The sequence below is a fragment of the Molothrus aeneus genome, chromosome Z (assembly GCF_037042795.1).
Source record: "Molothrus aeneus isolate 106 chromosome Z, BPBGC_Maene_1.0, whole genome shotgun sequence".
Classification (NCBI taxonomy): Eukaryota; Metazoa; Chordata; class Aves; order Passeriformes; family Icteridae; genus Molothrus; species Molothrus aeneus.
Genome location: NC_089680.1, coordinates 10,462,372 through 10,489,999, shown reverse-complemented (window position 1 = coordinate 10,489,999; position 27,628 = coordinate 10,462,372). Strand labels below are relative to the sequence as shown.

The 27,628-nt window shown below is 39.9% G+C and overlaps 1 protein-coding gene across 1 annotated transcript in view; it reads right to left on the bottom strand.

The window, feature by feature from the left end:
• The window catches only part of RAI14 (retinoic acid induced 14), an 85,458-nt gene that overhangs the window by 34,538 nt on the left and 23,292 nt on the right, over positions 1 to 27,628 (bottom strand). Inside the window, exon 3 of the mRNA XM_066569533.1 lies at positions 2,266 to 2,396. Within this exon, the coding sequence (XP_066425630.1) occupies positions 2,266 to 2,396 (131 nt within the window). The remainder of the gene's footprint in view (positions 1 to 2,265; positions 2,397 to 27,628) is intronic.

Here is a 27,628-nt window from a genome sequence, read left to right as displayed (position 1 = left end):
GGCACTGTAAGAGGTTGAGCAGAGAGGTTGTGGAAGAACCATGCCTGAAGTGTTCAAGGCTAGGTTGGACTGGGCTTTGAGCAATGTGGCCATATGTGGGTGTCCCTGCCCATGGCAGGAGGCTTGGAATAAGATGATCTTTAAGATCTCTTCTAATCCAAACCATTCTGTGATTTTGTGAAATCTGAGCACAGGGGTGGACAGCTCTCCCAAAAAGCCCTGTGCAGATCGTGATTTCCCAGCACATGAGTTGCTGATGTTAAGGTGGAGTAGCCAACAAACCAGCACCATATTCTTGCAGCACACCAACAGACCTTAGTGCTGGGCTGCAGAAGGGTCTCTAAGCAGAGCTTCTGAGGCTAGGCAAAAACAGCTGTGTCAGACACCCAGGCACACAGCAGGAATGAAGCGCTGGCATCATACTGCAAATGTAGGAGATGCTGCAGAAATGATGGCTGAACTCCATTTTGTACACACCAAAAAAATACTCTAGAGTGATAAAAACACAAACAAGACACAGCCCAATAGCAACAAGACATGCTGGAGAACATTTCTGTGCCACCTTTGGCAGCTATGTCTCTCCAGGTTAGTGTCATTGCTCCCACACCTGTCAGTCTCTATCTTTCAAAATGTAGACAGAAATAACCTGAGCAGGTCTGCTAAATTTCCCAAAGCATTGGAAACAGAATGAGACGTGACATGGTGTATTTCTGCATCACAGCAACACTGCTTTTCTTTCTTCTCTCTCAAGCTGCCTTTTAAACCACAACACAGGAAAAAAATTAAAAGTAAACGACAATCAAATGAGCACACAGAACAAGAAGCAGCAGAGATCTTTATAGCACTAACTCACATTTATTCCAAGCAACTAAAAGAAGTATTTGCAACTGCATTATTAGTAACACCATCATTCATATAAATATATGCCGACTGACCTAGTAGCTGCAGTCAAATGAAAATGGGAATTTTTTTATTGTAACCATGTAAAGCTCAAAAATTGTTGCACCAATACCTAGCTACTTTCTTAGAGTTAAGAGATACTAATAAATTCAGTCTTGAGTGGTTCCCTAGGAAAATCCATAGTATCAATTTATACAGGAAACTTGCAAAGTAGGTGTTACACTGGATACACTGTATACAGAGTGCAGTTTAGGAAGATCTTAAGAACTGAGGTCTGAAGTTATGTTGATCGTAAAAAACATGAAATGCTAAATACAGCTGTAATTCTTAAGATTCAGTGGCCAAAAGAAAAACATATGTGTGTAACTTTTAAACTATTAAAGTATGGAGGAGAAAGCCTGCTTGACGTAATTGATGACTTGGACTTCTGCAGCAAAGAAATTGCAGGTTATTATGAGTCAATCCATCACTCAGTTCCCTCAGATGCAGAGCAGAAATAGAGCAGATGTAGGAAATTGAACCAGACCAAGAAAGAAGCAGAGTATGACTCAATATATATAATCCAGAGGTAATTTATCAGAACTTAAGAGTTTGGTATAAACTGCTTTGTGCTGCCCTCCCAAGTCCTTCTTTGCCCACATCTATCCAGAATTTTATCAAGGTTTTTGTTCTGTCACAGGATACCTATTTCTCACTTATTCACCGAATCATCTTTCTGTGCCATACTGAGAAGAGTGCAAGGATAGCAATCTTTTGGCTGTACTTTCTTAGTGAAATCTTTTATCTTCCACAATTCAGAATGTTTGCGGGAGAACAAGAAAAAGAACAGAAGATATATATGAAATAGGAATCTCAATATATATATCAAAAGGAATCTCGTTTACACAAAACTTTCATTAGCACACTTCAATCAAAACAAGGAACCCTTAGCAAATCCTTAGCATCTGCAGGATTTTAAAACTCTTTCACCATAGTTTCAGTTCAGTCAAACCCATCAGCATGAAACTATATCTTAATTTCTGTCCTATTAAAGTAATGTCCATGGGAAAAAATAGCCCCAAAGATTAATACCTTTTGGAGCGTGTAATCCGCAGTGTGCCATGAAATTTGAAAATACCCTGTCCTAAAAGAATCCCACTCTACCCAGCAGTTTATTAACCTTCAAGTTACCTCAATGGGTTTATGATTTTGAAATGGCATTTTAAAGGTAGAATTAAAAATCAAGACTTGCAGAATGTGTTGTGCTTCAAAAGAAAAAGAAACCTTCATTTTCAGGATAGTATCTGGTTTTTAAATCACAGAAGTGGCAAATTTCTAGGCCTGGGGTTTTCCACGAGTTAAATTACAAGTTTTGGTTGGACTTACGCAGTTTTGCCCTCACTGTCTTGTTTGGTGGCATTGGCTCCCTTTTTACCCAGCAGTGAAGCCACTTTCTCAGGGTCTCCATTCTCCACTGCCTGCAGCAGCCGATCATCATTCTTATTCCACTCGTTGGTCTGAGCAAAAGGAAGAGTAAGGAGAAATATTATCAGTACCAGCTTCATTTATAGGCTCTTCAGAATGATCCTGCATGCATTTATCACCACTTAAACAAAAGCCCAACCCAAAGAAATGGCACAGACAAAGCCGCATAAAAGTAATCTGCAAGCTGTGCAGCAGAGGTTCCCAAGGATTTGATGCCTTAAGCCAGGGCCTGAGCAATGACTGAAGATGAACTGTAACTTGGAAACTCTGTAGATGAGAAGTGCAGAGAAAAAAACCCCATATTTTCTTACTGTATTTTCAAACATTCTTCTTTATTTTTCCAGTCCTGGTTTCCATTTCAGAGCTGTACCAGCCCCATTGGACCTTCACTACATACATCATATGGATAAGCAATGAGGTGCCTCATCTTATCCAGACCCCACCCTAACAACCCAAACCAGCCAAAACTTTCCATATTAAAGGCTTTTCCCAGCGCACATTTTGTGGAGGCTAATGGCTTAAGAGACTGCCCTTTGCAGACTGCAGCTAGCTTTATTGAGTTTTTTATCCTGTGTTGGTCTCTAAAACAAACAAACAAAAAACTCACACAGTGCTACTGAAAGAAAAGAAAACCACCCTACTTTCAGATCTTTCCAAACCTAATCCACTAAATCTTTTTGATCCCTCTCAGCAGCTGAATCAAGAACAGGAATTCCCAATTTGATGACTCTCCCTTCTCCGAATGGTCTGAACAGGACAATGGCCTATTTCCTCTAAAAGACTTTCAAGTAGAATCACAAGATCCTAAGAAAACAGAATAAAAATAAAAAATAAAAATACAGAATACCTCCTAAAAATACAGAAGTTAACCTTCTGTATTCCATGTGATCACAGCAAAATGAGCTCTGGAAAAGGAGTTGAAAGTTGCACACAACTGGACTAACAACAGTGTTCAGTCTCCAAGAAAAACAATCTGGTGCAGTTAAAAGCTGTGTTTGAAGCAGTGTTAGCACCCAGCTACACTCAGGAGAGTTAACTTCAGCAGCTGTGGCTTTCTCTTTGACATCAGTCAGCTCATCTCCAGCATGACTGCTGTTCATGAGCACTTGATTTGTACACATCTTCTGGAATTACTGAATTCATGCTACTACCTTGAGAAATATTTAATAAAAACACACACACACACACACCCACCCAACACCTTGTCCTCATGCTCTATACAGACTTTCTTCCTTTGATGTTTCTCTGTCTGGACTTGAGAGGAAAAGTGTATGATGCGCCCACTTATTTGAACTAACCCCACAGGCTGTTCACACCCTGAAAAACAGGAGGAACGGGAGGAAAGTGTTCCAGGTTCAGAGTAATTTAAAAAACAAATCAAAAGAACTATTAGGGAGAGTATGGGCAGGAGAGCAGACAAGTTGGGAGAACACCACCTGGAACCAAGAGAATGAATGGCAGCTCTGACAAAGGAAGTGGCATGCAAACAGAGCAACTGCACTCTGTCATGGCAGTGAATGACTGGTGAGTCAGTGCACATCCAGCAGGTTATAGTCTTTATTCCTATGGCACTGCAATAAATTTCTATAGACTCTGGAGCACTAATTACATCAGCAAAAAAAAATTGTTTCTCTAAGCAATATTTAGACTCCATGACAATGAGTGGCCAGCCAAGCAGCAGGCTCCACCCAAAATGAGACTCATTGCCTATTCTGCATTTGGGGAATTTCATGCTTTAAAGGCAGCCTGTTATTAAAAGCAGATGTTTAAAAAAATGTATCTCACTTGTAAATAAAAAAATTTTAAAGTTAACACTCTTTATTTGACAATACGTCTTTTGTTTTGTAGTTTGACCTGTTTCTGAGCTTTTTTATTATTCAGTCACGTAAGATATTTAAATACAGGCTATTTGATGAATCAACCTTCATCTACACAACATCCAATGCAATACTACCTGAAATCACCAATTTACTTTTGAAAGTAAATGAAATTGAATAAACTACAGGAAAATGTTAAGATCAAGGCCAGCTGAAAATCCTTGGCAGAACAGCTTTCAGGAGAACATTCAGCTTTAGAGTACAAAATGGCCACATCTTCAAGAAGCAGTTTCATGAATATTCCTTCAATAGCCAGCTATTAAATTGAAACATTATTGACATATAATCCAATATTCAGTGTTTTGGTACAAGCAAGTAAGCACACAAATACTGACTCCCGTATTTAAGAAATAATGAGATAAAGTGTCAATTTCCCCTTTAAGAAGCTTCTGTGGTAACTGTATTCATCTATAATTATACTATCATTAAAATCCCAGACCAAATAGGAATGAACACAGCTGTGTCCCAAATCACCCCTCAGTATTTATGTAGTGTGGAGGCTGCACCTAGGAGATACTCAGATATCGAATGGAGAACCCTGGAGTATTTTGAAAGTGATTCTGATGATGCAAAGTAATGTTCATGCTAACAGTAAACCATTTTATTACATATGGAATCACTCTTTTACAAGACCAGATTCTTTAACTCGTCTTTACTGTAGTATTCAACCATTTCCTTATCCTAAAATGAGCACTCACACACAAACACAACTAAGGAAAGACTTAATGAGGCCTCAACTGAAAACTAAAAACTGTTGCCTACTAATCTGTACAGCTAAAAAGATTCCCTCATATTTGAGAAATAAGTAGAACTAAACTTGGAGAAGCCATTAAGTGACCCTGAAAACATAATCAGTAGTATCAGATGTATCTCAGTGTCAAGGAAAGGCTATCAATGTACCTTTCTTTATTTTTCACACAGAGCCGGAAATTAATTCCTTTTCCTGCTTAGAGGAACATGGTAGAGGCTGGTGGCTAGGCTAAATCTGTATTTGGCAGTCATTTTAGATTCCTGTTTTCAGTTCTATATCTAATTAGTGTTTCTTCGTTCAAGCATTGTAACTCAAGAGATGTTAAAGGAATGAGTAATTTTAGAGATTGCCACATACCTAAATCCACCTATATTTGTTCTTGCCATTGCATATTTAACATCCATGACACTACTGTACCTGAAACTTAGTTTTGCTCCTGGAAAACAAAAGAATGCACACAGTTTCTCTTTATCATCACACAGCAGAATTATGCTTATTTATAAACTAAAATTTCTGTGTCCTATCCAAGATGTTTAAAGGCCATCACATTCTATTGCTCACACTAAGTTGTTGATCTTTTCATTAAAGCAATAAAAATTCCACTCTAAGGCATCAGTAAAGTGCCATCATTGTAACTGTAGATGAAATGACAATTTTATGCAAGCTACAAAAAACTATTTACACACCTTGTTTCATTTTTGAAATTAAATTATACACAAATCTGTTCACACAGAAGAAACAAGTATGCAGGCATCAACTGTTGTTCAAATATTCCTCTGATAGCATCAAACTGGTTTTTTTCTTCCCCATTGTGCTCAAAGACCAGCTATGCATTTCAAAAGTTAAAAGGTACAGCCAATAAAATAAATGGCACATAATAGACTCTCAAAAACCCATTTCAATATGGGATCATAGCCCTACTGTCCATTTCTTCAGGGGAAGAAAAATCTCAAAGGACAGAGAATACATATGACATCCAGAAAGACACTGGACCCAGGATTTGGCAAGAAAGTAGGAGATATTTAAGTCAGCAGTGGTCATAAAGTGCCTCATGCAAATATTGCATAGGCACTGCTTGTCCATAGCAGATCAGAAAACCCAGATTTCTGAACAGAGGCAGTAACTGCTGCATTACATTACATTTCTGGAATCTCTTGTAATATTAGCCTGGTTTTGACCCCACAAGTCACACATCATCAAGTATACACCAAAGACTTGGGAGGTAACTTCTGCTGGGATGATGCAAAACATGGGTACTCCCTGTTAGTGCTCACTGTAGAAGCCACCTTGAACTGACACCCATCACGCAGCAGCAGCATTTGTCTATCCTGGGAAACGTGCACATGGGAGGTGCTCTCTTCTGCCAGGAGTACAGGATGGCCAGCTTCATAAACCCACTGCATTTCCTCTACTGCAGTCCCCAAACTTTCCCTTTTCCAAGCTGCCCAGACATTTCTGCTGCCCCTTCTTCAGCTCTGCACCACCTACCGCCCCCTCTATCTAAAGATTCCTCACTTGCCTTGCTTTCAGATCTCATCCAAATAGCACGGCACCAGCCACCACACAGCCCTTGGGGACTTCAGTTCTGTTATACCACTCACTCAGGTAACATAAAAGAGTTTTCTTTTATGTCAGAGAGGTCTCCACATTCTGAGCCAACCTACACAGACACTTCAAACTCAAGGCTAGCACAAAATAGCAGCACAGTCTTCAGGAATATATTGACTATAGCACAAGAGCAAAAAAAACCAATGGCTAAGCAGGTACTTTTCACCACCAATAAAGCTGGGGTTTTATTGGTGAGATGGTCTTTTGTTTTATTTGGAGATGGTTTTTGTTTGTTTTACGGTAAGACTGCTGCAAATACACAAGTTAGTCAACTGAGTATGTAGCATTCTAGTAAAAAAACCCCAAACCTGAGCATCTCAGCTTAAAGATAAACACATATGAGTAATGAATTTGGAAGACTCTTATCCCAGAAAAGACTGCACAGGAGAGTTCTCTTCACCTCCACCCCCACCCTACACACACCCATCCCACTCCTTGTAGGCCACAAGCCAAACAGTTATCAACAGCCTTCCTTCAAACAATTAACATTTTGCAATAACAATGGCTTGTGAACACATGCAAAATTGATGAAACACATATTTCAGCTTCACAGACCATGGCCATTACTCCACTCAGTACTTCTTCAGGTTTGGGGGAGGGGGAAGAGTTAGTCTGTTGTTTGTTTGGGTTTTTTTAAACGTGTATCGTGTTCAGTGTAGGTAGCAATAATGAGTATTACATACGCAGAGACAAAGTAATCTGATCAAAGCTCAAGACGTGCAAGTTTTTGGATAAAATAGGTGTTTTTCCTAGTAATGTGCAGGGGATCAGATAATCTGTCATTCTTATAAATGCTAAGATACAACACTGACAGCTGAAAGGATGGCATGCTAAAATTCAAACATCTGGTGGCACTGAACATCCCCCTCAAGCATGCCTTTTATTCTTGATTTTCAGCTTTCAGATGAAAAGGTGTGCTGTAGGGCCTCACTCAGAAGCACCTGCCTGGTAACAGCTCAGTGTTTATCATACTGATACCCTCATGAACTCAAGAAAGGGCTGGCAGCACAGAGGTAGCCACACTTAGGATGCAAAGCCACTCCTGCACAGGGCACTGTGTGGTCGGTGTTAATGAAGCGAGGCTGAGAACTTGATTGACTTGATCTACACCACCAGTTTATGACCAGTGGTTAAAAAAGGCAATGCTCAAGCCAAAGCAGAGTGCTCACACCACCTCCAGTGATCACCATCAGCATGACCTCTCAAAACCATGGCTCCATCACAAGCTTTGGCAGCAGTTACCAACAGCAACTGCACCGGCAGCTGTCGAGTCTCCTGTAAGCCCTCTCTGTGCACAATTTATTTCCAATTTTATCATTGCAAGATACTAATAAAGTACTTATCATAGCTGTGGGACTGAAACCATCCAGTAAAAATCCTTCATATTTGGGATCACACATAGCATGTTGGCAAGTTGACAGATTTTGAGTCCAAAGAGAAACCTTAATATTGAAGGCTATTTTCTTATAGAGTTAAAGCTTGTACTAGCTGTTTTATACATTGTTTTCTCTGTCACAAAGTGAACAATTTCCTTTCCAGAAGAGAAGCTGAGGAATCAAAACATATTCAAAAAAGGTAGCTATTCATTTTTTCATCACCACCATATCAGGATATTAAGCCTCAATTGTCTAAGATTACCAGCAATATCATGCAAGAAATAACGTATAACAAGAGGTGATAGTTCTACTTAACACTTGTACAACGTTTTCCATGAGCAAATACCTGAGCAAACATTAACTGGCAACAACTTTGTTTCTTTATCTTTGGCATGCAGCCTACAGGAGATGATTTAAATGACCTTGCATTGTTGCAAACCTACTGGAGACAGAGTTATGTTATCTCCACTGAAATCAGAACTGCAGGGAAGCTGAGCAGCAAATTGAAATTCCTGATAATTTCGAACTCAGCAACTCAAGTGTCTGAAAAGGAAAGGAATACTTAAAGACTGGCGTCACAAACAAATGCATGGCAAAGACCCTGAACACCACTGCACCACAAGGTCATCCACAAAAGTCCACATGTGCAGGACTTCCCAAGAGAGTTTTAAAAACAAGAACAATCTTATTGTACTGAATGCATTCACTAAACAAAACATCCCTTGAAGTTAAAACAACAGATGACAGTTTTTCTCAAAAGAATGGCTTATCTGTAAACACTATAACCTAGGAGCCAGTGCTATGTAGGTAAGGAGCTTACACCTTTCCTGGCCTTCCCATCTGCAATTTAGAGATTGTATTTGCCAGCAGCAAGCTTGGGTGGTGGGAGTGGAAATCTCACTTGCAGAAGGGCAGGACGTTATTGACCTTATCAGCAACAGCTTATTCCAGTCTGAAGCAGCTTCTCCCAGGACATCCAGAGCTCAGCAGATGCCGGCAGCTGCTGCCTCCCGGGCTCCTTTCAATTGCTGCTGCTCCCAAAGCCCGCCCTGGGCGAAGGCACAGCTCTGTGGCACTGCAAGCTGACCTCTGCTGCACCGCGCCGACCGAGGCAGCGCCCTGAAAGGCCATGCCAAAAGACGCTGTTCTCATTAACTTCACCACAAGTAAGGTCTAGACCTCTAATTAAGTTGTCAGAAAAGCAAAGCGTGACAATGGCTTTTAAAGTATTTATAGTGATAACTATCTAAATGTCACTAATTGCTACAACCCAGTCTTCTCCAGCTTCACTTGACCATCCATGTTGCCTGTTGCCATCAGTCACCTGATGGCTAATGATGGCTAATAACACTAATTATATTTACATAGGAAGGCGAAACATCTGCAGCTCACAAGATTACACATGTCATTCTTTAAAGGTGGAAATGGCAGCAATGAAGTAACCTGTGCATATTTTACAACCAGAATCGTTAGTCCATTGCCCTCCTCTTGTTTCTAGCTATGGTGCCTAGCTCGGGTAACTGCCCATGCGAATTGTATGAGGTCTGTTTGATACTGGAGGCTGTACTTGTGTCAGACCATGAATTCCATTTGAATCAGAGATAAAAACACGACAGGGAAGGCAGGAAGCAGTTGGAGTGAATGGACAAGGAATGCTAACAAAAGACTAACGGGCAGATTGTCAGTAAACCTTGATAATTACCCATTCACTGGGTAGCTTCTGCAGATAAAGAAGTGATTATTATCCAAGCAAACCATTTTTTCATGCTGAACCCCAGAATAATGCAACTGAACAGCAAGTCACTCAGCAGGGCACTTCTATCAGCCAGCAAGGCTGCCTGGAAACTTTCCTGGCAGAAGGGGATCACAAACTGTGAAAAGAAAGGGTCTTTCACCAAGAAAAAAGGGGGAAGATGACCTGACTAAAATGGTCATCTGAGACTGCAAGTCTGGGGACTGGGAGTGTGGGGGGAGGGAAGTTGTAGAAAAAAGTTAGTGTGGTCTTTGCTATGCTCCAAGAACACTCAATGAAAATCAAAATAAGTTTGAAATGAAAGTGGAAATAAGTTTGCTGTTTTGCTGAGATATTTGTATTTCTTGCATGCAAGTTTCTTGGGTATTTTTTGTCTGTTTTGGTGGCGGTTTGGTTGAGTTTTGTGAGTGGGTTTTTTTGTTTGCTTTGTTGTTTGTTTGGGTTATTCTAAAAAACCCCTGTGGTTAGTTTCACAGTTTCAGTCAGGCTTTGAACGCAGAGTAGCCATAAGGTCAGGAAGAGAGCATGCACAGTTAAATCAGAGAAAAGCAGCCACTTTTTAACTCAACTGCAAAACTTCATTTCTGTAAGAACCAGAAAGTGAAGAGCCTGAGAGCAGAAGTCAGCAAGGGGGGCCAAGAGAGTGTGACACAGTTCACCCAGACCGAGGAATACAGCTGGCCCACACCAGCGAGTTTAGAGGCACATAGAGGAGTTTTGTGTGGGTTGGGAGACACACAGCTCACACATGCTGCTTGTTTCACTTAATACTAAAGGCCACAATGGTTTTTTCCATCCAGATAGTACTTTTCAGCCTTTTTTAAAGTGATAAATCAATCTTTGCACTTGAGGAACAGTGGCATTTCCTGCTAACATTACATCTAGTACATCAGGTATTCTCTTTTCTTTTAAACTGATGTTTTAAAAATCAGTAAATTACTGATATCTTCATGTAAGCCATTTCATTTCACTGAATATAAAGGAAAAGTGATGAGTAAAAAGCTCACAACATGCAAGGCATTAGAAGAAAACAAGAAAAAGTACATCTAAATCATTAGTAACATACAGCCAGAGCACTGGCAATAAGTCCAGCTACTGTCCATTGTTTATCATCTCACACATCATCAGTACAGCAACTGAAGATTTATCTTTATTTTCAGATAGCAAAGGACGTAGCAGTAAGCACACCACATGCAAACAATCATTCTCAGTAAGACAGAAGAAAGTAAAGCCAAGAATTAATTGTGTATATTTGTATAAATGAAACAATGTTTATCTTAGCACAGGAAAAAACACAGGGGACTTTCTAAAAATAAAGATGTTAAATCTATTCTGTTTGAAGTGACCATCTCCCATTGTTCTGTCTTTTCTCAAAGTTCTAAAGATCTGAGCTACAGAGGACTCAGATGACTGTTCTCATCTTGAAATTACTAATAATAATTGTACTAAAACTAAAATATATCTAACAAAATACTGATTACTGCTGGACACGTGGGAGTTCTTACTTTCAAAAAAATCCAGGGGGTGTCAAAACACAGACTTAAAAATGACCACACTTCTAAAATGGTTATCCAAAGATCCTCAAGTTTTCCTTACCCTTAAATATAAAACCATATACAAACAACAAACTGATAATCAGCATGAGACATATGAAAAAGACCACTTCTAAAGAAGTTTTAAGACTGAAAAACTACTTAATCAACAGACTTTAGTTACTTAAAAAGGTCAAAGAGCAATTCACATAAAGCCTTTCATGTTTTAGGATTTCTGCTGCACAACTGCCTCATGGTCACTTGGGAAAAAGGGGAAATCAAGAGGTTCGAAGTAAAATTGCCTGGATAATCTAACATGACCTTTTATCTGGTAAGTATGTTTCAGTGGTAAGTAGGCTGTAAAATACAGAGGGAATGCTAACTCTGCAAGCAAAGTTTCTTTATTCAGCTACTGTGTTGATGATCTTGAGGATCCTCTATACTGTGTTAGACACAGTGGTCTGTGAAGACCAGATTGCAAGGACCAAGGTACACATCTGAACTCCTTAGTTCTAGACAGGGACAGGAACAGTCCCTTAGATTTCAACATTTAAAGCCATAGACATACGACTTCCTGAGTGGAAGGTTTGTAAACTCCGCACATTAAGCCATCAGCGAGCATCCAAAGGAGGTGAAGGGTCTGAAAGAGAAGCTGTGTGAGGAGTGGCTGAGGTCTCTTGGTCCGTACAGCCTGGAAGAGACTGAGAGGAGACCTCACTGCAGCTACAACTCCCTCGTGAGGGGAAGAGGAGGGGCAGGCACTGATCTCTGCTCTGGGGTGACAGTGACAGGACCCAAGGGAGTGGCCTGAAGTTGTGTCAGGGGAGGTTTAGAATATCAGGAAAAGTTTCCTCATCCAGATGGTGGTTGGGCACTGGAACAGGGTCCTCAGGGCAGTGGTCACAGCACCAGCCTGACAAAGTTCAAAAAGCATTTGGACAATGCTCTCAGGTCCCTGGTGTGACTCTTGGGGTGTCCTGTGCAGGGCTGGGACCTGGACTTAATGATCCTGATAGGTCCATTCCAAATCAGCACATTCCATGATTCTACAACTTGGTTTGGGTGTTGTTTTGTAGCATGCTCCAGTTTCTGTTGACTAGTGAACTTAGAGAATACAGGTACTTGATGGATCCTTTTCATTTCTGATGGCCAAATGGACACCCATCATGTACTGGCACTTTAGACCTATGGCTCCATCTTTCCTTCCATCTTTTGCTAAACCTCTCAAAACACTGCTTATCTTGCCATTTCTGCCCAGTAAGCTGATTTTCATGGTGTTTAGAGCTGCTACCTGTTTTTCCTCGCCTTTATTCTGCAAAGGGGAATACAGACACAAAGGCTGCAGATAAGAAAAAAAAAAAAAATTAAACACCAAACAGAACTGCATATTGTCCAGAACTGGTGTAAGATGTACTGTGCTAAGCTGTAGGTACAAGCCACCATATAGCCAAGCCACTTTGAGCTTCTATTACAAATGCCTACATGAAATTTCAGCTCATAATGAAAGTTGCTACCTTTTATCCCTCTATTAGGAAGACAAAGTTCATTGCTTGACTAAACTTCACCATCTTAATGTTCTTCATAAGTGCCTGAAGAGATCTTGGATGTTTTTAAAAACATTTAGAAATATTTTTATACCTACTAGAATGCCATTGTAGGAAGCAATACAATTTCCAAATTCATAACAAAATATGTATTAACATTTCAAAACTATTTGGAGTACAAAAACAGTCTATTTATAGTTGAATTCATCATTCTTGTAAAGGACATAACCACTGTTACAGGATTATAGCCTTCTATTCTGAAACCCATGACGAAGCCAAGCAAAACACAGTGCAAGCATAGAGACAAATCCCTATTCCAAGAAATTATTTTGTTTGGAGTCTTCAAGGACTCAACTCAATCTCCAAAAGTACTTCATGACTACATAAGAAGGCAAAAAAGTTTCACTATCTGTCTGATCTTCCTGAGGCCACTAACAGATGTTAGTGCTGTGAATTGACCCCTAGACCTAATATTAGTCAGTTTCCAAAATCAAAGATTAAAGAAGCAAGCTAAGCTTAGCTGCTTTTACTTCCATGACTGCAATGAGGGATAAATCCAAGAGTCATGGGGAAAAGAAAGCAATTGTTTTGCATGAAAATAAAATCCACTTCAGCTGCTAGTGAAGAACATGTGAGATTTCACACCACCACATCTTCCCACGTTGTTTATCCTCCACATCACATGCACTGAGAATCAGACAAGTCTTTTATGCGTCAGACTCTGTATGCAGAACATCAACTGCCCACACATGCCAGGCCTAAAGCAAAAGGAGGGAGAGAACAAGCAGGCACTCACCCTGGTTCTGTCCTTAGGCCTTATCTGAAGAAGGAGTTCCATTTCTCCACAGGCATGAATAATGACATGCACAAGTTTTCTGTTCAGCAGGCATGGATGACCTTGCCTTTCATCTGATCAGAGCCACAGCTTGCACACCTTCCTCCAGGCAGCTCCTGGAAACTCAGTTTTGGCTGCCCCAAGCCAGTGCTGGGGGTTTAACTCTTGCCAATTTGATCAGTGATTGAACTAAAAACCCAGCACAACCACCACAGCTCAGTATTGACGGACAGATCTGCACATCAATAACCGGTCCTCATTTGAATATTCTTATCAATAATATGTGATTTACTAGAACACTCAGTCCTTTCCCCACAGTGCTTTTGCTATTTTGATACCCTGCAACTCACCAAATGCACCAGAGTGGCTCACACAAGATGACAAGAGATACAAACAACCCTCTGCTCTTTTGTTTTAATTAAAGATTCACTTGGCTCCTACTAATTAGTCCTAGACTGGACTATATTTGCATGTCACAATCATCAAGATACTCTCTTGTTATCAGGATAAGTGCTGCCAGTGGTTTGCCTGTTCTTCCCCTCTAAGGAATACTGTTGCTGATGTATCAAGGCACCCTACTGCAGGTTGTCTAGTTTATATTCTGATTTCTTCACAAGATCTGCCCACGTTTGCTGTAATAGAGCACAGCAGCTCAATTACATAGAGATTTTCAGCTTCCCCAGTACAAAGCTACTAGAAATTAAAAACCTATAATAAAATGGTGACCAAAGCACAAAATTCTGAAGAGCAGTCCACTCCCCAGAGTCCTTCTGGAGAAAGAGCACACAACTCCAGGAAAAGTGAGTGGGCTGGCTGTGCTACCAGCCCCTTTTCCATCATCAAAAACATCCCTGCTACAGCTATAACCATTTCATCACAGTTCTTGCAGGGGCTGACATGAGAGAGAAAAATCCCTAGTAGCATCATAAATCTTATAAAACATTTTCCCCTTGATGCTTACAAGCAAGACTGACCTGACCAATATCCTTAGCCACGCTCCCCCATCAGGATCAGTTTACTCTAAACACATTTCAAAGCCTGAGACTGCACACCAGCGCTATGCTGGATTCCGTGGAGTGTGTCTAACAGAAGAACTTTGAGTAACTGCCGAATTCAGACACATTCCCAGGAGCAAATGGCCAGTCAGTGGCGAAGTCATTCTCATTTTTTTTCAAAACATGCTTTTCAATAATTCATGTGAAAGGGTGGAGGAGCAGAGGGAGAGCAAGGATTTGTAACAGGTTTAAAGCCTTCATGGAAGGAGAGATAATGCCTAAGAGCTTTATGAGTCATGAAAAAATGCAAAGAATGTGCATTTGTTGATTTTTTGGTTTCTTTTAGGAATCCACGTCACATATCTTAGGGGTTCCCTTCCATCTCATGAGGTAGAAAACCCAGAATAAGATACAAACATCCTTTTTTCATCCGTAACAGCATCTTTAACAGATTCAGTTAATAACTGCAAAGAATTATATAAATAAGCTGAAAATTAGTTAGTTTTCATTGCCAGAGATAGCAGAAGGTTTCCAAATTTTATGGGTTAAAAAACACAATAAATTTAACAATCTTTTGAAGATGCCAGTATAATCCTTCCAAAACTGAAGAGAACAGATGACTCAACCATATGGCTAAGTTCCAGTTCTACCAAAATTCTGTCTTGTAATCATAAAATATGATGTAATGCAGCTTGGTCCCAGGAGAAGGAAAGGCGTTAGACATATGTGACATGCACAAGCGTTGCCTGGATCCATCTGGCTAGCTATTTTAAAAAGGTATTATACAAATGAGCAGGGTTTTCTAGAAGACTCCAAGATAAATACTCTTAAGCCTTCTTCTGGAAAAGAAATGGATATTGCTCTTAAAAGCTACATTAATGCACCAGCCATTTTCATTACAAATGAAATAGGTATAATCAACAAGTTGTTACACCTTTCTGCAGCAATGCAGCTTTTAAAAAATTTGCCTTTATAGACTTTGAAAGCAATCTGTGGTTTATTACTATTTCACACTTAATAGCATGAATCCTCTTGGAAAAAAGAGTTTGAAGGACTATTTGGAAACCAAGAGAAGATTACCTTTTAAAATATCTGGGAAAGAGAAAAGAACACACATGAATTCAGAATACACCTCAGTAAGAGGCAAAGGATATAATTTTCTGCATTATGTAAATGCTGAATGGAAAAAAGGTGCTGTGAAGGAAATCAGAGTAATCAACTGTAAGACATAAAGTACTCTTCAGTTCACTACTGAAATATGTGCAACAGAAGCCATCTCAGTTACTCAAATATTTAATATCTCAGTTACTCAAATATTTAATATAGTCCCTTGGAATTAATGGCAACCATTCAGCACATTATTACTCTGATCCTCGTTGTATTCAGGGTGCCATTTAAGAAGGTATGCAGAGATGTCTTAACTAAGCATGTAATGTCTAAGTGTTATATAAAAAAACCCTCCACTTTATATTGTAGGTGGTTCAAGCCTGGCTCCCAGAAAAATAAACTGATTCTTGCATGAAAACTAAAGAAAAATGACAAGCAGGAATAGTTTTGTTTCTCATAGTGACAGAACCAGTGAGGAACAATTACTGGGGACTGACTGGGGTCTAACTATTCCAAAGCCTTTCTGAAAAACACCGTGTTACCATAACCCCCATATTATATAATACACAGATTGGAGTCTGTCAGCCTGAGCACACAGCGAGTATCCTTCCCCTCTAATGGTGCCTACACTTAACCACAACAACAAAGAAGTTTAGAAAGAAACTAAGTTTCAGCAAAAACTAAGAAGCCAAGAGACCACACAAGGGAACCAGGAAATGTATCCATGCTTCCCAAGTCCCGGTCCAACTAATATGAAATCAAAGTGTTGGGACCCAGCAGGTAAGGCATAAAGAGGGAAACAGAACAATTATGGACTGTATTCACCAATGTGCAGTATTGGGCTCTTTCTTTAAAATGGCATTAGAGCTGCATTAGAAAGGTTTCAGAAGGGCAAAGATGATCCAAAACAACACTTGCATGGAGATCAAACTGGCTAAGGTACTTCAACGTACTCAAACTAAGGGGGACACAAAGATGACAAAAACCACTGAAATGGGGGAGGTACAGAGGGTTCAACTGTTACAGCACAGATGAGGGACCATCATATGAAGGTGAAACCAGGTCAAAGTAAAGCAACAAACAATACTGGACTTGTGGAAGTCCTTTCCAAGGATGTTCAGACAATAGGTTTATGTGGGTTCAGGGAGGGACTGATCAAACATTAGGCAGAAAGGTTCACTACAAGTTTGGAAAAGTGTTTCCACATGTGCAGGAAACTGCTTGAGCTCAAACTACTAAGGAAAGTATTAAGGAGAAGTGTCATACACACTTGCGCAGTGCTTTTTCTTCCCTAGGTATACCCCAGCAGGCATGCTGGAAAAAAAAGACTAGGGACCCTCAAACTGAGTGTTCTGTTCATAACAGAACAGAAGTTTGTTCAGCTCCATTGGGTTTTTTTACTGTGCCACAGCTCCTATTCCCTCTCCTGCTCTGCAGAAGGAAAACCAACCATATACTGGTGTTTGTACAGCCTGATAGGCACCAGGACCAAGTCAGGCTACAAACAGTGCCCTAAACCAGTGGCTAACCACACGTGACAATATTGCTTTCCTTCAGTAGTGACAGGTAGAAAGTAGAAAGAAAAAAATGCAGAACTGCTACCCCTCATGTGTGCTTCACCTCACCAATAAGCAAAGTCCTAAGCAAGGAACGCCTGTGCTGAAGGAACCTCCACAAAATAGGGCTGTACGGATCCCTCCGCTCTTTCTCGAGTATCCCAAGACAATGAAGGAAAACAAGGCAGCAATCTTGAATTCAACACGTCAGCTCTGCATCACAAGACCAACATTTTTTAAAAGACAGCAGAGCACAAATGGTTTAAAGCCACCAGATTTGGCCATGCTGCCTTAACCACACAGGCAAAAAGCTGGAACACTTTTGATTGTATGGTCTTCTCAGGCCCCAGCCACCAATTTCTATAATCTTCTGGCAGGAGATTTTAATGGCAACTTGCATCAAGGGATGAAGTCTAAACCAAAGACAGGCTACAGCCACACTCTAATTCATGGCTTGAACAAAAAACCTCAGCATGGATAAAAAAGGTCATTCTGACATGGGCTGAGGACACATCTTTACTATGGAAGGATACGATTTCAGTAGACTACCATCTCTTATGTTAAATATATTTTATGCTATGCACATTCCATTACTGAATTATTTGTTGAACCAGCCATTTTGAGCTAAATAGCTTATTTATTTACCTAAATACAGATTTGAAAAGGAAGCTCTCAAGAACCCTCATATTAGTAAAAGAATATTGTTTGCAACTGTTGAATTATCAATCACTACTTTTCAGTTTTGTTTAATCCTTCTAAAAATCTTCACTGCACTATGGGAAAAAAAATTAAAAAATCAAGGACTTCTATTTGGAAAGCTCTGTATAGTATTTCACAACAGCCCTGCAATTACTTCTGAGAAATCAAATTTTAAAGATTTTGGCCTGCTATGTTATTTGAATGGGAAGAGGCTGACAAAGCTAAGAAAATGGAATCAACCTCCTGTTACTCCTCCAGGAGTTGCAGTGAAGATATTGCTATTAGCAAAATCTGGGACTATTACCATAGTGACTACAGAAATTAGAGTGAAGTGTGAACAGACAATTCATCCATAACCTCACCACAGAACATTGCTATCTGCTTGCGAAGAAAAGGCTCAAAATGCTCTTCAGCATCTCTAAAGATCTCTACAAGACTGAATGATTATGCACTGGAAAGTGTTTCCTTAGGAATGAGGAAAGTTTTGGCACGCACTCTGCAACGTCACTATAAATTAAACCTCTGTGCTGCAGCTGTCCAAGGCTTTGTACTCAATCCCTGACACAACACGTTGCCTCGGGCTGCTTGCTGAATGCCTGCCCAGCCACTGAACTGGTTCCATTGTACTCCCCCTTGTAAAACCGGGCTCACTACAGCCTGGCCATCTCTAATGCCACTTTCTTTTAGGCAAATGCTCCTGATTGAACAAGACATCAAACCTTGGGCCAAAGCTCCGTGACTGCTTGATGGTTACCTGCATCTTCCATGGCATATTAAAAACAGCTTTTACACAAGAGCTATTCACACTTAAATTAAAAGAAAGAATCAACATCAGATATAAATAAAGGAAGGAAGATTCCACCATTTCAAATGTAGTTTTGTTTTGGTATATTGTTTTGGTTTGTTTTGGTGTGGGGTTGTTTTTTCTTAAATATTTTGGGGGTCTTGTTTTTGTTGTTGTTTTGCTTTGTTTTTTAGTGAAGGCAGCAAACATTCTGGCAAATGAGAAACATTCTGAGAATATTACATTATTTGGAAATAGAGGTTTTAGATTAATATTGAGCTTCACGGGTAGCTAGCCACTTCCTTAGCTTTGTTTTATTTTAGAATGCGTCATTCTTTTATTTCTATGCCTATGCAAAAAGTTTTCCAAACATTTAATGTCAGACAGGAAAACTGAAGTGGAAAGTGGATGACAGCCAGTCTAACTGAGCTTTATCAACACAGTCCATACATCCTGACACACTATACATGCTCTCAATTACCTCAAGCACTATAGCCAGTCATGCCACTGCTCTTTGAAGAGACGTCACAATTTTGCAAACAGAAACAACGGAATTTCAGTGTAAAGCCCAAAATAATATACTATGTTGTTTATGATCCATATGCTGTTTGCATGAGACTGGAAAACAAAATAAAAAAGGCAATAAAAATAATCCTTGTATGTAAGTAGAACTAGAAAAGTTAAGTCCTGCAGTGCAACATTTTTATTACTTTTAAGCCATTAAAAATGATTATGTTTAAGAAATACATTATTAGCCTGCAAAACTCCAGTCTTCATTATGTATTCCTCTGTCTGCATATACCTCCCACCAAAGCAAGATGAACTGCTTTTCAGTTGACTGAAAGAGCAATCATTGTGGAGACAAGCACTGAAAATACTTATTCTCAACCAAGAAGTTAACCACGTTTCAAGACATGGTCTCTTCTGACCTTGGCAGCTCAGGAGTGAATTCTGAACACTTTCAGAGATGTGGTAGAGCCTGTCTCACATGGATGATATCTACAGAAAACACTGGACCAAAAACTGAGAGCTAATTACTTGGGCTCAGTAAAAAACCTATGTTTCTTGCTACTGCACCCACACAGCCACTACCAACTCTTATTTTAGATACAGCTACTGAGTTATGTCAGGAAAAGCCTGGTTACCTTGGAGATCACTCCCAGTCAGCTCTGGAAGAACTCACAGGATGTATTTTACCAAAATTTTTTACTCTTTTGTATACAGTCAGTCAATTTCTATGTGCTTAAGCAAAACACAAGGACACCAAACAAAAGAAACACCAAATTAGTGCATACTTCAACTACTCTTCAAACATAGCTAGAATTTCAACATGTAGTAAAAAGAGAAAACAATTGTGTCCAGGTCCTACTAGGTGTGATAGAAGGCTTCTGTACACACAGAGGGTTTTGTTTGTTTGCTTTTGTTAGGGATTGTACAGATAACAAGTAGGTATGATACCAAAATTATTCATTTAAGTAGGCTTTCTTCCCACCAAATGTAGAAAATATGCCAATTATTTCATTGGTTTAATATAATATCTGGGATGGAGGATTCATATTTTGGGACACATACTGGAACAAATACTCACGTTTACTTTTAAAATAACAGAACAACAGACTCACCTTGAAATTGCCCCTTCTAAACTGAGCCTAAAATAATTTGTATCTGGGAAATAAACTGTGGAGCCCTGCAATAAATACAGTCACAGGAGAACTGGAAGGATCTATGAAAACAAGAGCTCAACACATCCGTGATGATGCACAGTATTCAAGAATACTTTTGTTCTTCTTTTGTTTCTGAAGACAGCATAAAAGGGCATTTCTTGCACCAACAGCTGAAAAAAAAAGGGCAAAGAAGCCATTCAAATGCTACAATTGTATCTGATTTGCATGGTTAAGCATTCCAGTTTCCTTAACTGTTTAGGTGGGAGGATGGGGAGCATTATCCAGCGACCTTTTCCACAGTAAGCCAGACTGAGCTGTACTGCTCTGCATTTACCTGTGTTCCACACAGCTGGGTTAGCTGGTATTCAACACGGCAAAAAGATTAACTCTTTGCAAACTATTCACTTCACAGTCAATCCGTGAACGCAGATCCGAGGGAAAGGGAAAATTTATAACCATTAAATAAAAAAGAAAAAAGCACACACTTCCACATATGTATTTTGAAACCGCCACATGGAATTTGAACCCAATTTTCCCCCATTATTAAGGCACATGTACATCTCATAATTAATTAATGAGCCAGAGTAACAAGGTCAACAAAAGCTACAGGCTGGTTGGTGACAACAAGGAAAATATCATATCTTTAGAATTCATAGCATTGATTTTACAATTTCCTCCTATTTTAGCATTTCTTCAGAACAGACACACGTACCCATATTTAAGTTTCTGCCTTTTCTTACTGCATCTGTGCAGCTCACCTACTCACATCAAAACATATGTGATACTTGCACTTTTTAATTTTATTTTTTTTAAGGCATGTTTATCACCAAATAATTCACTTGTCAGAAGTGAATTCCTGCATAAATCAGGCTCTAGGAAAACAGACAGCTCCACTGCCTCACTTTAGTTCTGCACACAGTGTTGTCAAACAGGACTTCTAGATCCTTTCAGCAGAGACATGTTCTCTATTATGTTAGCACTTGTAACACCCTCCCCTGCTCCGTAAGACTGCCTGAGGAGCTACGGGTGATCCATGCTGTCTCTGCTGCCCTGGTGACACACAGTATTCAGGCACTGGATACGTTTTTGCAAAAAAACTGAGTTGACGTTCCTCTTCTTTTGGGAAGTCAAGCAGTTATATCCAGAACTGTAGGAAAGTCAATCCATCACCACAGCTAAAGCTCTTTAGTTACTTGGTCCCAGTTTCGTTCTCCAACTCTCAACCCCTATGTTTTATCAGAAGTACAGCAGAATTGATACCTTACTTACTTCTGCAACTACCTCTCATGCTGCTTAGTCCCTGAGCTACAAAAATCTACAACCACACTACACCAAAAAAAAAGTTATCTTCCACTACACTAGGGAAATGCTCCTCTTCTGCCAGAGGAAAGCCAGGGGAGCAGTGAGCAACAGATACTTCAGGAGCCAAAGTTAACCAACACAACTTGCAGACAACATGCTTTACAAGGCGTGAAGAATGTCAAGTGTTTACAAAGGAGAACACTGCCTGCAGAAGGTTTCCCTTCCCACAAGCCAAACTATGAAGGCTAAGCAAGACAGTCAGTTATCTTTGCATATTATGCATAATTACAGAATGATTTTTAGACTTGAAAGGTGTATTTCCCCTCCACCATCTAAACTGTGTACAACTGTGAAGTTGTACACAAAAACAAGATGGCTTTTTATTCATGACTTACATTCCAAACCTCAAACAGGCATCATGTTCTTCTCAAGATAAAAATCGTTTTAAAATTCTTTCTGGTTTTAATTTCTTTTGGTGAGAATGCTCTAAAGAATAGAGGGCTGGGAATGGAACATATTTCTGTTCATATTTTCTGAGTTAGCCTTCCCCCCGCACCCTGAACTTTCACCTCCTTGCAGACGTTCATGCCTGTTGAAAATTAAAATGTCTGCATTGCAGGATGGGCCATTATAATTCAACACATGCTGTTTTGGAGAAAAAGCATGGTTTTGAAATAGCTCTGTTACAGGTCAGGAATGTAAAGCAGAGTTCATATTTCAGATGACAATGGGAAGCAGAGCTTTTTCTTACAAACCCAACCCAGCTTACAAGCAATGAAGGAAAAAGAAATCTGTGCAGTCAGGTCTTTGCAGGCTGCTTGTGTTTTACAAAGGGCAGCATTGCAAAGTCCTGTTTTTACCATGGTATACAAGTTTTCAAGATTTGCCTTTGCCATACTTTTCTGCTGCAGTCTTTGCTCTGCCACAGATGACTCAATGGGCAATGAGCAATACTTGCTCTGTATCCTTCCAGAGAGCATCCCAGGCTCACAAAACAACTGCACTATAGAAATACCCCAAGCAGAAACAGCACAGCTCAAATGAGATGGTATCACAGCTATGTATTATATTCCTCACAGCTATGAAGACTGTGGTTTGATGCATTTTGCTACAAGTCCCAACAATGCCCCACAGAAGAGGGCAAAATCTCATTGTCTTAATAAACTAATCCCACTGTTTTGGTTCATCTACTCCAAACAATCCTTTTTTGCACTTAGATTCACATGTGTGCTTAAGAAAGATTATGAAAGTCATTACATCTGTGTGATATCAGTGTCAATACCCTACAGTGGGGCATCTTGCTTGCTGGTCTCAGAAGACAGAGGGGAAGCCAAGGAAAGCCAAATAAGACCACAAAGAGTTCATTCTCATAGAAAGAGCATCTGTGGAGCAGCTTCCAAGCTCCACAGAACCTGTGTTGCAGGATTTGTCCAGCCCTCACTTGCATTTTGTATGCATTTTGAGATGTAAGAACTTGTCAGACAGATTTGCTATCACAGTAACACATTTTGACTGTTCACTAGGCTACAGCACCCTGCCCTGGTAACAGGCTCATGGGAAGAGCTCCTGAGGAAGCTGTATGTATCTCCCATACAAAAAATGCAGATTTTGCATGGAAATTATTTAATGACTGCCAGTTTTTAGGCACCATGTCCTGAAACAAGGCATCTCAATAGCCTCCTCCACTAAAACCTCTGCTACCCTGACAGAATGAAGGAGGCAGCAACCTGGACAGAGCAGGCACCAGGCAGACAGCGTTCCTGCATATGCATTCTCAGACATGTGAGACTCAATAACCTCTGAAAGTGAAGCTGGAAAATTTGTATCATACAACAAAGCACAATTATAATAAAGACAAAATAGCTCATTCTCTTTCATTTCTTGTCTGAATAAACAGTATAAAAGTAGTAAGAAACAGGATGCAACTTCTATCATTAAAGTTGTCAAAACAGTGAGAGTGACAAAATATAACTCTTCTTTGACAAGAGGTTACACCTATCAGCATAACATACATGATATCAGGTAGGAAAAAAATATTGTAATGTTGCAAAAGGCAGAGGTCTACTTCTTTTATTAGAAACAGTGCAGGCAGATGAGTGTCAGAGTTCAGTTTATCCTAACGTTTCCATCAGGGTTGAAAGTGCCATTGCACAAAGCACTACAGTAAAAAAAAAAAATCTAAACTTAATTATTCTCAAATTGTAAGGACAGCCAGATGCTTGACAAAAGAAAGTCTCCAGAACAGACACGTTAGGTAGCTTTAATTAAAAAAATTCAGTGCAACACTACTTTCATAATTCCAACTATTTTACAGAGTCAAACCAGATCTCCTAACAAGTTTATTTAGCACAGGAAGAAATCACATCCCTGTACTTGAATATAAATTGTCAGCTTTAGAAACAGGCCCCAGCTGGTAGCTTTCTGTTAGCACTACTTTGTAACCAAAAGAAACCTTCATCCCTTGATAAAGCTGGTTTTAGCAAACTCAGCAATAGAGGTTTGAGGGTCCTGTTCTTGTTCCAGAATTGCTCCTCTAGAAATAAAATTTAATTTGGCACCATTTCCTCCCCCTCCCCAACCCCCCAAAGATTTATGCAATCATTCTAATACCAGTATACCTACTCCAAGCTTTTTCTACCAAAAGCTAGAAAGCAGTCTCCAAGATAAATATACTCATGCAAGATTCGTGAAAAACTGATTATATTGACAAGAATAATACAGTGCTTCCACCGAAGGCTGCAGCATGAGCTTAGCTGTTGTGTTTGACCTGTGAAATGCCAAAGAGCTACCTGCACTACCTGCTTTAGTAATGTGGAACAGCCCCAGCAGACACTATGCGACGCCTGGCAGGCACATGGGGGACCCAGGAGAGAGCTGCCTCTGCACAGAGGTCAGAAAAAGAGCAGAAAAGGCAGACACTGAAGGCCAGAGTGAAAAACCACAGGTACTGTGATAATGTGGAGAACTACAAAACAACCATGCAGGGAAGCCACACTTCACTAGTTCTGCTTCTCACATAGGACCTTGTGAAATCTAAGGAATCTAAGACTGATTCCTCCCAATCCCAGGAAAAACTGTAAACGCTCTTAAGATGTTTTCTAATGGTAAACTTACTTTCTTACAACTTCTGCAGGGTATGTGGTCATAGTTGCAACATCAATCAGGGAGACTTGCTTTGCTCAGAAAGGAAGTTTAAACTACGGGATCAAGAAGGAAGGTAAGAGAGATGACAAACAGAATGCGTTTGGTACTTTTTAACCCCAATGGCAGTAACTCCAACAGTCACTTAGCACACAAAAGAAATTAGTTGATTAACTCCCTTAAAAGTACTCTCTATACTGAGCCATTGAGGAGGGAGAACTGCATGAACACTACATGGCTTTCTACTACTGGAAATGAGATTCTCTGTCATTCTCATCAGCTGAAGTTACATTCTTCCCAAAAAAATTGCTGTGCATGGCAGCCCTGACAAGCTTACATGCTAAAAGACTGATTAAGTAAGAGAACACAAATTAACGTCAACTGCTGATTTTCCCCACCACTGCTTTCTTGTAACAAAGACTAAAGGCATTGTAATTAACTTTCCTCATGAAATGCTATGTTCTAAAGTTGGGCCTAATTAGATGCAATATAATTCTTGCCAGAAACAGATAATGTGTGTCTTTCATCGACTTGAGTGATTGGAATTTATTAATGTTCGGCATGTCTGCGTAGCACAAATCACGTTTTACCCGCTGCTCCACAAACAAGCACAGTGTCTCTTTTAAGGTACGATCATCTGCATTTGGTGCTTTATAAGTGGGAAATGCAGTTTTCATTTTAGAACAAAACCTCATAAAAGAAGAACCCCTCAAACTGGAAAGGCAAGAAGGGAAGATAAAAATAACAGCACTAAGCATAGCAAGATCCTGGCCCAGTACGAGGTTTCTGTGGTACAGACACACACACACACAAAATAAGCTTGCAGGGAACAGCAAAGGGATATGGAAAGAGGGAAGAAGGCACAGCTTAGCAGCAATGCTTTTCATTATAGCAGCAACAACAACTAAGATCTGTTGGTAAGCACAATGCCTCAAGGGCAGTGTGAAAAACCCACATGAAGAAACGCCAAAAAGATCCTCAAAGCTGCAGGAGGACAATGGAGGCCCAGGCCGATGGTAATGCAATCCCAAGTTGGTGTCTGAAGTTAGTTTAGCTTGAAATACTTTTGAACTCCACCCACTATCAGCTGAAGAGAAAACAAGGAACAGAACATGGATGATGATGATTCATGTCAGTGCAAGCTTCTATTTTTCTATTTCAAATAAAAGTCAGACTTCATGTCAATAGACATATTCTCTTTTCGTTTAGTTTTTCTGTTTGTTTTGCTTCCAACCAAGAACTTTTCTCCAGGGCTCAGCAATGGCAGGCAATCTCAAATGCCTTAACTCTTTTCCCAAAAACAGAGACTGAAGACCTCTCCACCCATGCAGGAAGCAAGTAGGGTAAAGATCCAGCAAAGGTCTCAAGTGGACTTTGCCAGAGTACTCCTGAAGCAGAAAGAAAAATTACCATTTCCAGTCTTCTCTGTTGGTGTCTTCCCTTACCAAAAGAGCCCAGGAACAAACAGAAAACTGACCAGAAATGCAGGGTGAGCAAGGGATGTAACACTGGAAGATCTATAATTTTGAGTCTTGCCTCACAAACCCAAAGTGCAACAAACCAGACATTTGATAAGGATTAATTGCATGGAAAAACCAACTAAGTCTAGAATTACAAATGTCAGAAAGACTAGAGAAGACCCCCTAATTACATTTTAAGGTTTTGTCCCCATGTTTAATTTAAAGTTACAGTATTCAACAACCATGGTTTTGATCTCACGTAGCAGGCACTCAGTCCCAAGCAAGCATACTACTTGCCTTCTACACAACCATTCAGTGTTAATTATTGTTATGGGTGATGGATTTCATAACCACAGCTCCTAGTCCTTTTTAATAATTACTGTTGTGCAAATATTTCTGACTTCTGTAAACACTGTTACAAGAGATCACCTAATCCTGGTGGTCAGCAAAGCTGCTGAACCCTGGGAAGCCAAATCACAGTGTCCAGAAGCTACAACTGCATATTCCTAATAGGATAGGAGCTGGAGATTAGTACGTTTAAACTCCTGGTCATGTACCAACACTATTGGTCAGCTTATCTAGTTTTGTCATACTTTAGACATCCTGGGTTGATATCCAAGCTTGAAAAAGCCCAGGATAATGTCTAATGTGACTATTTAAGGACATTTTAAGATCAGCAGTAGGTTAGTTTTGAAACTTACACTTAATGTGCATGTGTTTGAAATGACTTGTGAAGAGACAAGACTATAAAAAATCCACATCACACACACTCTGTGAAGGAATTTAGAACATTTCTGGTCTAGTCTTGCATGTTCATTGTGGCAGCATTCTGGTAAACATTGTGAATGTTTTCAAGATTTGCCCTATTAACCAACCACTAAATGCACACCTAGAATCAGACAGGTCAGGTATGAAAACATCTGTGAGCTTTTAGATCAGAAAACAGGTGTTAGGAGAGCCTTCACTGCTTCTGTTCAAAGCCTCAGAAAGCAGTGACTTAGTCTAGAGCAAGTAACCTTCCCCACAGAGGAAGGGACTTGCCTCACCTATGAAAAGCAGGAAGCCCAAGTTCATGCTGTGCAGACCACTCCACAAAACAAGCTACATCCCCCACAGCTCTTTGAAATATCTACTTCCAAAATTTCTTTTCTACAAGGTGTTCCTTTGTGTTACTTAACTGGATATTCTAGGTGACAAGCAAAACCAGCGAAGAGACAATGGCCTTTAAGTATTTCAGTTAGTGTATGATACAGAAACACTTAAATCTGGATTTGGTTTTT